Here is an 11139-nt window from a genome sequence, read left to right on the forward strand (position 1 = left end):
AATGACCATGGCTTCAAGGCTGGCCAAGTCGCATTATTCCAACCATTTCAATATTCCAATAGACATTAGCAGATTGGCAAGCTACATGGACACAGGGACCTACACAAGCAGTTTGTGCGGTTTGCAAGCCAACGAGCAAATTGTTCTCCACAACGTTATTTTTACTCCGTCCCTGTTCTAACCTCGCTCTAGTGCGCCCGCCCGACTGGACATGGAGAGAATATAACTAACCATGTACTATCTCAACTGGGCAATGGTATGAACAGGGGTACACAGATGGTGGGAGTGGTACGGAGTAGCGCATGCGTGGTCGGCTGTTCGCCATCCCAAAAAGAAAACAACGGCCAAACGACTTGACAGAACAAGTTAGCTGAGATATGAACATCAGCCCCAGTAATGGCTAGTATTCCGTATATTACACATGTCATCGCCATGATCGCCCGATCTTCCTGCCGGTAATCGAAAGCTGCTAATGGTGCTGAGCTCTCTACCCTTGGCGAGGCCAAATGGGCTGAGCTGACTCGAATGCTGCCTGTTCATCCGAATTGCCTGTTGCCAGGTTGTTCCCGGCTTCGACAAGATACATACTACCACACGCACAGCAAGTAATTCTCAGTGGCCAACCTAAGAAACTGCGGTCTAGACACGCGACCAGCAACTAGCGCCTCATACGTACGTTGGACAGTTTGGGTAAAAGGGCTAGGTATTTCTGCATGGTTGATGCGTCCAGGAATTGTGAGATTCAGGAAATGCCTCCCAAAAACAGCAACAAGAACAACCGAGAACCTATTAGAGTCGTCGTCTCAGATGTGTTCAGAAAATAGGCGCCCGTCGTGGACTCGAATTCGACCTGTGAGCGCCTTCGTATCGAGTCTTCCATTGTTGCATTCTGGAAGTGTGTTCAAAACCTAAAACCATGCAGACGCGCCTTGTGGAGTCCATCCGGGATGCCACACAACAACCGCTTTGACTACCTGGGCAACTATCTACGGAGTACAGCATGTACAGATGCACTCTGTGCAGTATGTACCGGTATGTTTGTCTGATTGCTTGCCTATACCTATCTCGGTACTTCATGATACCGACTGCTATCTACATCACGTCCTACCTCTGAGGCTGCAAGTTATTGCATCTTTCGTCTCAGGCCTCCCAAAACACTCCTGGACGTGGTACAAGCAACTTCTGGCTTTATTGCCACACCACAACTGTGAACCAGGGCTATCGGTACTCCGTAATAGTATTATTTATTACCTTGGGTCTGTTAGGTGAGGCTTATACATATATCTGCCGGTAATTGGCAAAATTTTTTCTCATGATATGTAACGAACAACGCTGGATTGATAATATGCCTGCCATACATACCTAGGGCAGCAAGTATTTGCCCACTCGGTGTGGGCAAATGCTTATTGCTCCCACCGCACCGTCATGACCCGAAACAGGTGTGCGCGATTTGAATATAGGCCACCGGCGCTCCTGGAGCCCGGGAATTGGGCTTCATATTATTTACTTGACCTGTCTGGCCTGGCCAGGACTGAAATTAGTGGTGAGCGTTGGGAATAATAGAGGCTTCAGACGCTCGCGGCTTCGTGTTGTTCCGGCCTTTCGCCATCTTACTTTGGCTCAAGTCTCAAACCACAACAATTAAATTATGATGACCCAACGCCCGGGAACATGGAGGACATGGAGGGCTTTGAACACTCAGTCGGCTACGCGGTCTGGGCATGCGATGTGGACAGGCCACTTTGCGCACTGAACGCTCACATATCGTATCGCCCATATTGTTTATAATTTTAGATTCCAGCCCGCCGTTCTGGAACAGCAGATTGGCATAAAGCCTGCCTGTGTTCGGCGGTCTCCCACAGGTGTCTTGGCACATGGGACTGGGTGCTCTCCGTAACGGAGTAAACCTAGCATGGGAGTACGGCGTAATTCGTGCGTAATTCGTGCTAGGACTACTCCGTACCCTACCCTACCCTGTCCGTTCATGTTGAGCTGGCAGTGGGTCGGTAGATTGATGACTGCTGGATGTTGGATGTTGGATCATGACGGCTGTCCAGATGTCCTGTTGTTATCAATCGCTCCCCTGTGGCTGCAATGCATTTGCAGTACACCGTATGTACAATAATTTCCATTTCCCCTCTTTTCATGCACCTGGTGCCTGTTCTTGTGCCTGTTGGGACCCTGTCGTTGTCTATTGTGGGATGCAGAAACAATTGAAGAGTGTCGACAGCGACCTGTCGAATCGGCTTAAGGAGTGCTCATTACGTGACCTCGCGGCGAACATCGCGGACCACCAAGGCCCGGCGATTGCCAACGACGGACAGTCCTAGCACGGAGTAATATGGGCAGTTGGAAGTGAGGCACGGACGTGAGGCGCCGTGACATTGAGGAGAAAGCTTGGCTTGGGGTTGGACTGGACCTAGTAGTCGCCGCCTCCACATTCATCCAGAGTTCGCTCCATCCTCACTCGCTTTGCAAGCACGGAGTTGCTCCATACCAAACTCCGTTGCAGCGTCGAGCATCCACCCTCGAGTATCCAACAACCCTTCCGTCCTCGAATGCTCACCAAACCACCATAACCCCCAAACCATCCACCCAACCCCCCCCCGCCGTCGCTCCACGTCAATTGGTGTGGCTTCGACCCGGACCCGGTCCCCGTCCTGGTCCTTGTCACACCTCGTCCTGTCGTTCTCTGGGCCTGCCGCTCACCTGCCTAGCAGCACTCGAGCTGGCTAGTGAGAGGTCACCTCGCTGACAGCCTACCTTTAGCGAACCTTGCTTGCCTTTCAGAGGTCTTCCCGCTGGTTTACTCATTATCCATTACTCCCGTGGTCGTCACTTGCTGCTCCTGTCGTTGCCCATTGCTCCCGACCCGTCGCCTCTGCCGCGACCCGGCTCTGACTGGCAACATACACAAGGCAACTCTGTCAGAAGTAACGAGGCTCGAACTATTCCTGTTCCCCAGCCTGGTTCTCGAGTACTCACAATCGCTAGTTCCGCCTGGCCGTGATTTAGCTCGGAGTAAGCAGGCCCCGCAAGGAAGTGGCCTAGCAGAGCGAGCGAGCGAACGAACGAACGAGACTCAATACAACATAATATTAGCTCATGGTACATTGTTGATACTGCTCGACAGCTGCACGACCTTCACACACCAACGACCGGGCCATCTTACGGGCCAAACCAACCTGGGGGGCCAAACCAACCTGGGGTGCTCGTTATTGATAGCAATCGACACAGATTTGCTGTGCTGCCGCGCATCTCCACCGCGACGAATCGACGACAGCAATGCGTGAATAGTTGCATCAATCAGCGACAACCATTGACTGCACAGCTCGCCAGCTCCTGGTGTTGAGCCTCCTTCGCGCCGGCGTGGAAGCGTCGAGGAAGAAAAGTCTTCATCATGGGCGGGTGTATGAGCTCCAATACCGAGGAGGCGGAACAGAAGAAGAAGAGTCAAGCCATCGACAGAGTAATAGAGGAGGATTCGAAAAGACTACGGAAAGAATGCAAAATTTTGCTCTTGGGTATGGCACCTAAAGCCCCCTCGGGGACTTTGATACTTGGCGGTTGCACCATCTTATCGCCGGCTAACCGTTGTTTGAATAGGTTCTGGAGAAAGTGGAAAGTCTACCATCGTCAAGCAGATGAAGATCATCCATCTCAAGGGATATTCAGAAGATGAATTGTATAATTATCGACCCACCGTATTTAAGAACCTTGTCGAATGCGCAAAGGCCGTTATCACCGCGATGCAACAATTTGACATTGAGCCGCAACTGGAAGAGAATAAGCGACATATCGAGTACTTGATGGAATATCAAGCCGAATCTGGACCACAGGCACACATTGATCCCCAAGTTGGCACAGCTATTCAGTCGCTGTGGGCCGACCCTGCGAGAGAGCGGTTGATGGAGCACCAGACCGAATTCTATTTAATGGATTCTGCAGAATAGTGAGCAGCATCTCTGTCTCTGAATCTTCAGACCCAAACTCTAACACAGTGTCAATAGCTTCTTCCAGGAGGTGTTGAGAATAGTTGCCCCCGACTACCTACCGAACGAAATGGATGTGCTGCGAGCTCGTACCAAAACCACTGGCATATACGAAACGAGGTTTCAAATGGGCCAGTTGAGTATTCAGTGCGTCTATACTTGGGCATTTCCCCATCAAACGTCAATGCTGACTTCCGGATAGTATGTTTGATGTCGGTGGGCAACGAAGCGAGAGAAAGAAGTGGATTCACTGCTTTGAGAATGTTACGTCAATTATTTTCTGCGTCGCTCTCTCCGAATATGACCAGGTTCTCCTCGAGGAGAGCAGCCAGGTTAGCCAATATCGACTTGCTGGGCATCACGAGCTCCTAAGACTGACCGACTATCGTAGAACCGTATGATGGAAAGTTTGTTGCTGTTCGATTCTGTGGTGAATTCGCGCTGGTTCATGAGGACTAGCATCATCTTGTTCCTCAACAAGGTTGATATTTTCAAGCAAAAGTTGACTCGGTCGCCATTGGGAAATTATTTCCCAGACTATTCGGGAGGAAACGACGTGAACAAGGCCGCAAAATACCTGTTGTGGCGATTCAATCAGGTGAACCGAGCACATCTGAATCTATACCCTCAGTAAGTCTTGTCATTTTGGCCAAGTAATGCGTAGCCGGTGCGCTGACAACCGAATTCAGCTTGACGCAAGCTACAGACACGTCGAATATCCGACTCGTCTTTGCCGCCGTCAAAGAAACCATCTTAAATAATGCTCTGAAGGACTCGGGAATCCTATGATGGAGACCGCTGTACTATGTTCATGATTTGAGCAGGCGGACTACAGGGTGCTGGCGTCCTAGAGCATTTCATGGAGTTTTAGGGAGGCGTTCCTATTTTCGTATGTTTGGTGATGCCCACGGACGCGGCTTTCTTCTGTTTTACTTGCTTCACGACCCGGCCAATACAGATGGCAATATTAATTCACCCAGTCACAGCGACAAACGTCAGTCGTGCCGAGCCTTTTGCTACTCGGCAGCCCCTGCAAGCGCAGGCGCGCGTACACAGACTTGAATGTGCGACCTTCAGCCCTTCACAGTGGCTTGGCGTTTACGGCACAACGGCGATAAGAAAAGGAGGACTTGAATGGAGACAAGACCATGCAATTCAGTACATCGGATAATGATGAAGTCTTGTGAGGACTGGAATGACGACATGTTTGATATGACTATCCGGAGGGCGAGTTCTCTACAATTTGGATATTGCGGAATTGTCAGGATCCCTGGAGAGAGAAAGGTCAGGACTCGCGGTTGGCGTCAATAAAAATAAGAAAAGGCCTCGAATGATTGCAGAGTTGATACGGGTGTGTGGTGGTGGGTTGCTTTTGAGCAGCGGGGAGCACGATAGTCCCGGATACCCCAGCCGTGTAAAAAATGCCAGCATGATGAGTTCGTTTTCGGTAAATATTAAGCGTGTACTGCTAGACTCTCTGTCTCACCCCCTTTCTGTGCTTTTTTCCCTTTTTTTAGAAGAAAAATCTTTTCGTTTGATGGCCAGCTTCAGCTATACTCGGTATGCCTTTGGTACTGGCTGCAATACCAAAGTAGCCATCCGCGTCTAGCACAGGCCAGACAGCGGAAACATCCAATAGGGAGTTGATGCCAGCTATCGCCTTGTGCTAGTGGCCAAGGCGGCTGGACGGTAAACGGTTGTGGGACCGCATGGTATGAATAGCTCGACAGCTCCATCGTCCGGACAATGCCTCTCCACACATCAGGACACCTACGGGGTGTGAGGAGAGTCGGGATGCAGAATGACGTCTGCATAATTTGTAGACGTGCTGAGAGGAGGTCGTCGTGGCATGGCAAAGAAGCAGCACGATGAGAAGACACGTCCACTCAATGCGTGCTGCGCCAGTCTGCATTGCTAGATACCGTGGTCATTGGTAAGTTGCTGCTCCGGAGTGGCCGGGCTGCCGTTGGTGTACGTGTGTACGATGGCGTTTCCAGGTCCAGCGTACCAATCTGGACCGCCGTACATGTAAAAAGCTTGGGATGCATGGATGGACGATGGACAAGGCCACAATGACGGAATGGAAAGTATATGTGGCTGTAGTGTCTGGTGTCATAAACTCGGTTGTTGCCCTTTTTAATACCCCCCTCTCTTGCTCGCGTTACCCTTCACATAAAGTGTGTAACCATTTCAAGTCCCAGTCTGTGTACGTTGACATTTCTTTTTCTCGTCAAGCTCACCTTGGTCCTTGCCGTGCTTCGTGCCATCCATCACCCCGCTTTCATCACTCTCTTCACCTCTTCACCCTCTTCACCCCACCATAGCTCTCCTCCGCAGCTGTAACTGCCCACTATTTACCCGGGGCTCGAGGGAGGCCGAAGCTCTGCCCAGTGCGTGACATTTGCTCTCCGAGCCTGCTCAAATGCAATTGAAGTTTGGGAAAGCTGCCATCGCGAAAGACTGGCTGATATTTGAAATTTGAAATTACTAGACGTCGATACCATGGCTACTGAACAACAACGACTGCCGATGAGGGAACGTCGCCCCTCCACCTCAGCTCCCATTGTGGATATTACTGGCGGTGTTGGGCCTGCCGGCATCTCTCGTCCGAAGCACAAGAGGACCTTTACGGGCTTTGGGGCCGGAGAAATCAAGAGTGTTGAGGGTGAGTGCTGTTGTAATAACTGCCGAGTACACGGTGGAAGACGGTTTGTCGACTCGACTTTGTCCTGCCCATGTTGTCTCACACAATGCTTGTACTCGGGCGCACCCCTGTCTGCTGGAGACTGCAGCTAATCGACTTGCAGCCTCCATCCCCGAGCCTCAGCGGGAAGCCTGGAAGCGAAACCAAATAACCAGTTTCACTGACAAAGACGGTTTCGAAAAGGAAGTCGTGCGCCATGTGGAAACTACCCTCGCCCGAAGCATGTTCAACTGCGACGAAATCGCGGCTTATTCTGCTACGAGCCTTTCCTTTCGCGACCGTCTCATCACTCACTGGAACAGGACGCAGCAGCGTCAGACGTACCGCGATACCAAAAGAGTGTATTATCTGAGCCTGGAGTTTTTGATGGGCAGGGCCCTGGATAACGCAATGCTGAATGTTGGCTTGAAGAACGTCGCCCAAGGTATGCAGCCTCTCCGTACTTTCGCACCTGATGACTGGGATTGTATGTAAGTGGCTGACTTTGCGTCTGCTTTTGGCAAGATGGCCTTTCCGAGCTTGGTTTCAGAATCGAAGATGTGATCAAGCAAGAGCATGATGCTGCCCTCGGAAACGGTGGCCTGGGCCGCCTGGCCGCCTGCTTCCTGGACAGTCTGGCTACATTGAACTTTCCCGCATGGGGCTACGGCCTACGATATCGCTACGGCATTTTCAAGCAGGAGATTATTGACGGATATCAGGTCGAAGTGCCTGATTACTGGTTGGATTTTAACCCCTGGGAGTTTCCCCGTCACGATGTGACCGTAGACGTATGTCTCTTTCGTATCTTCCGAAACACCACCTCGCTAACCGTGTAGTTGCCTGTAGATCCAATTCTTCGGCCAGGTCAACAAGAAAACAGACGGCGGCAAAACTATATCCGTCTGGGAAGCCGGCGAAATTGTCCAAGCCGTTGCCTACGATGTCCCCATCCCAGGCTACGACACTCCGACGACCAACAACCTCCGCCTATGGTCGAGCAAAGCCTCTGGCGGAGAATTCGACTTCCAGAAGTTCAACAACGGCGACTATGAGAGTTCCGTGGCGGATCAACAGCGCGCAGAAACTATAAGCGCGGTGCTGTATCCCAATGATAACCTTGAGCGCGGCAAGGAATTGCGTCTGAAGCAGCAGTACTTCTGGGTAGCAGCGTCGCTGTATGATATTGTGCGCAGGTTCAAGAAATCCAGGAGGTCATGGAACGAGTTTCCTGACCAGGTGGCGATCCAGTTGAATGACACACATCCTACGCTGGCGATTGTGGAGTTGCAAAGAATTCTGGTCGATGTTGAGGGTTTGGAGTGGGATCTTGCGTGGGAAATTGTGACGAGCACTGTAAAGCGCCCCCTCTACTGTGTATGTTTGCGTCATGTTTCTGGATGACAAGCTAATGAGGATCAATGGTAGTTTGGATACACCAACCACACGGTCCTCCCCGAAGCCCTCGAGAAATGGCCCGTCGGTCTCGTCCAGCACTTGCTCCCTCGGCACCTCCAGATCATCTACGACATCAACCTATTCTTTTTGCAAAGCGTGGAAAAGGCCTTCCCTAACGACAGAGACATTCTCCGCCGGGTATCCATCATTGAGGAATCCCAGCCCAAGATGGTACGCATGGCGTTCCTGGCCATTGTTGGCTCTCACAAGGTCAATGGTGTGGCGGAACTCCACTCGGACCTCATCAAGACCACCATTTTCAAGGACTTTGTCGAAATCTACGGCCCGGACAAGTTCACCAATGTCACCAACGGCATTACACCACGCCGCTGGCTGCACCAAGCCAACCCCCGCCTGTCCGAACTGATTGCCTCCAAATGCGGCGGCAAAGACTTCCTCAAGGACCTAACGCTTCTCAACCAGCTGGAGAAGCACATTGGAGACAAGCAGTTTCGCAAGGAGTGGGCCGAGATCAAGTACGCCAATAAGGTGCGTCTGGCGAAGCACATCAAGGACACTACTGGCGTTGTTGTCAATCCTGCCTCCTTGTTTGACGTGCAGGTCAAGCGTATCCACGAGTATAAGCGTCAGCAGCTGAACATCTTTGGCGTTATTCATCGGTATCTGAGCCTCAAGGCCATGACACCCGATCAACGGAAGAAGCAGTTGCCGCGCGTGAGTATCTTTGGCGGCAAAGCTGCGCCGGGGTATTGGATGGCCAAGCAGATTATCCACCTGATCAACTCGGTCGGCGCGGTGGTGAATAAGGACGAGGATATTGGTGACTTGCTCAAAGTTATTTTCTTGGAGGATTATAACGTGAGCAAGGCGGAAATGATATGTCCTGCTTCGGATATTAGCGAGCATATTTCGACCGCCGGAACAGAGTATGTTCCCCCTCGCCATTGCTCTGTTTCGTCCCAGACAACCAAGGGGGGGAGGGGCAGAAGGCTTCTTCTCGATGAACGGAATTGTACTGACGTTTTCACAGGGCCTCTGGAACCAGCAACATGAAGTTTGTCCTCAACGGCGGCCTCATCATTGGTACATGCGACGGCGCCAACGTAAGTCTTCAGCGTTGCAAGATTCAGTATGTAACCGTGTGCTTCAGACCTCTAATGACAACAGATTGAGATCACGCGTGAAATCGGTGAAAGCAACATCTTCCTCTTTGGCAACCTCTCCGAGGACGTCGAGGACCTCCGCCACGCTCACACCTACGGCTCCCACGCCATCGATCCCGACCTCGACAAAGTCTTCAACGAGATTGAAAAGGGCACGTTTGGTACCCCACACGACTTCAGCGCCATGATCGCCGCAGTCCGCCACCATGGTGATTACTATCTCGTGTCGGACGATTTTCACAGCTACATCGAGACGCATCAGCTCGTAGATGAGGCGTATCGCAACCAGGATGAGTGGGTCGCCAAATGCATCACATCGGTTTCTCGCATGGGCTTCTTCACCAGTGATCGTTGTATTAATGAGTATGCTGAGGAGATTTGGAACGTTGAGCCGCTTCTTGTTGACAGGCACTAGTTTTGTCTTGGGACTTGCATAATCTGGGGCTGCCGTTGACAGACCAGTGTTTGCTAATACAGTGGGATATATATTCGAAATTACATTGGGATCTTCAGGATGAGACACGTGATTTTTACACCTCGAATTTTTTTGCACCTTTATTCCTTTATTCTTTTGTCAGTATTATTATGTTTTCATAAGGGTGAATTTATGAATAGCTTTACGTATGCGCTCAGTAGCAACGTATGCGACACGCTCAAAATAGTATTCGTACAAGATGCGCGAGTATATCGGAGTTGTCAGGTGGCTTTCACCTCCTTTCACAATGGGTTTTCGCTGCAGGAAACGACGTCATCACTACGGATAGTAGCACCAGGTTCAGCTTCCGGGCTGAAGTTCACTTGGAAGGGTAGGCCCGCGTCCCCAGCTGGGGTTGTGGCTTGAGTACTCCGTAATAGGGACCTGAATTCATGGGTTCCAAAAAGCGGTATGTAAACCCGTGATGCCGGCTTACCTCCAATCAATTTTTCCTTCTCGGGGAATCGTGTTCCAAGGGTGGCATCGGATTGTTTTGCCATAGGTTGCCGGAGCATTTCGTCCACAAATGTTCACGCCGTCCAGCCCGCCGCGCCGATTCTGCACTGAGCCAGCGATGAAGGATGGGCAGACCAGATCGGAGGACATAACGGGGCGTTAGCAGATGAGAAGTATCCTCAGCATGACGACAAGACGGACGAGAGACACGTCCCTGGCTAAGACGGTGTTAGTCCCTCCCGATCTCTGCATCCCTTGAACGGGGTACGGAGGACAGGCCACATGGATTCTAGCGCAGCTCTGAAAAGGCAGGGCATTGGCGCCGAGGTGCTTTGGGGTCCGAATCAGAGTAGTAAGCGTTCTCTAATGTTGGAGACGGGTCCCCGTTTTACAGCCGAGGACAATTTGGTTGAACGAATCGCGGTGTGCGGGCTTGGACACAAAATGCCATTTTTTCGGACATGCAGATTCTGCTTGTTATTGGGCACCCTGCCATGATGAAATTGAGGGGCGTGTGGCGCAGAAAGAGGAGGACAAAATAAAGGATCCTTGAATTTATGATCATCCGTCGACGCACCGCAATAACGCCCATGACGTAGTTGCGCGGCGTGCCCGTTTGTTGTCAAGGTCTGATGCGCATCCTCTTTTCCCCTGCCATGGCGGGGGAGGGGTAAGAAGGCATTCGCATTCTTGAACATTCGACGCATTTGCACGACAATTCAACGTGTCAGATGGTGATTCTCAGCCACTTGGGCTCCTGTTGATGCAAGAATTGCATGGAGACTATCGAGTGCCCACTTCTACCGTCAAAGTTGGCTAGGCTGGTCCCCGAAGCTAAATCGTGCCATGATTTCCGGATTAGTATGCATGTCAATGAAAAGTCGTGCAGATTTGAGCATCGTCGGGAGTCTTGTGTCGTCACAACGGGTGTCTCAGCCTGCCAATTGCCAG

At 51.3% G+C, this 11139-nt stretch overlaps 2 protein-coding genes across 4 annotated transcripts; both read left to right on the top strand.

The window, feature by feature from the left end:
- The first annotated feature begins 2749 nt into the window (after nucleotides 1-2749).
- Nucleotides 2750-6040, top strand: gna3_1 (G protein alpha subunit). The gene is made up of 6 exons (XM_066117178.1): nucleotides 2750-2933; nucleotides 2995-3952; nucleotides 4011-4139; nucleotides 4195-4324; nucleotides 4384-4622; nucleotides 4682-6040. The coding sequence occupies exons 2-6, from the start codon at nucleotides 3645-3647 to the stop codon at nucleotides 4779-4781; spliced, it is 906 nt and encodes a 301-aa protein (XP_065979069.1). The 5' UTR covers nucleotides 2750-2933; nucleotides 2995-3644; the 3' UTR covers nucleotides 4782-6040.
- An 18-nt stretch (nucleotides 6041-6058) lies between these two features.
- Nucleotides 6059-10270, top strand: GPH1_1 (Non-essential glycogen phosphorylase). 3 transcript variants are annotated; one of them, XM_066117179.1, is made up of 8 exons: nucleotides 6063-6198; nucleotides 6484-6657; nucleotides 6800-7120; nucleotides 7201-7466; nucleotides 7525-8031; nucleotides 8104-9020; nucleotides 9125-9197; nucleotides 9262-10266. In XM_066117179.1, the coding sequence occupies exons 2-8, from the start codon at nucleotides 6495-6497 to the stop codon at nucleotides 9670-9672; spliced, it is 2658 nt and encodes an 885-aa protein (XP_065979070.1). In that variant the 5' UTR covers nucleotides 6063-6198; nucleotides 6484-6494; the 3' UTR covers nucleotides 9673-10266. The 3 variants fall into 3 exon arrangements, with proteins under 3 accessions (XP_065979071.1, XP_065979070.1, XP_065979072.1); XM_066117180.1 differs by having other exon boundaries at nucleotides 6059-6657; nucleotides 8104-10109; XM_066117181.1 differs by lacking the exon at nucleotides 6063-6198 and having other exon boundaries at nucleotides 6209-7120; nucleotides 8104-9197; nucleotides 9262-10270.
- The last annotated feature ends 869 nt before the right edge of the window (nucleotides 10271-11139 follow it).

The sequence above is a fragment of the Metarhizium acridum genome (genome assembly GCF_019434415.1).
Source record: "Metarhizium acridum strain ARSEF 324 chromosome Unknown scaffold_1, whole genome shotgun sequence".
Lineage (NCBI taxonomy): Eukaryota > Fungi > Ascomycota > Sordariomycetes > Hypocreales > Clavicipitaceae > Metarhizium > Metarhizium acridum.

Bases quoted from the DNA above. Each gene is read 5' to 3' on its own strand.
- GPH1_1 (XM_066117179.1), top strand. From the start codon at position 6,495: ATGGCTACTGAACAACAACGACTGCCGATGAGGGAACGTCGCCCCTCC. The intron at 6,658-6,799 runs GTGAGTGCTGTT...ATCGACTTGCAG, and splicing joins AGAAATCAAGAGTGTTGAGG to CCTCCATCCCCGAGCCTCAG. The intron at 7,121-7,200 runs GTATGCAGCCTC...GCTTTTGGCAAG, and splicing joins CTTGAAGAACGTCGCCCAAG to ATGGCCTTTCCGAGCTTGGT.
- gna3_1 (XM_066117178.1), top strand. From the start codon at position 3,645: ATGAAGATCATCCATCTCAAGGGATATTCAGAAGATGAATTGTATAAT. The intron at 3,953-4,010 runs GTGAGCAGCATC...CAGTGTCAATAG, and splicing joins TTAATGGATTCTGCAGAATA to CTTCTTCCAGGAGGTGTTGA. The intron at 4,140-4,194 runs GTGCGTCTATAC...ACTTCCGGATAG, and splicing joins ATGGGCCAGTTGAGTATTCA to TATGTTTGATGTCGGTGGGC.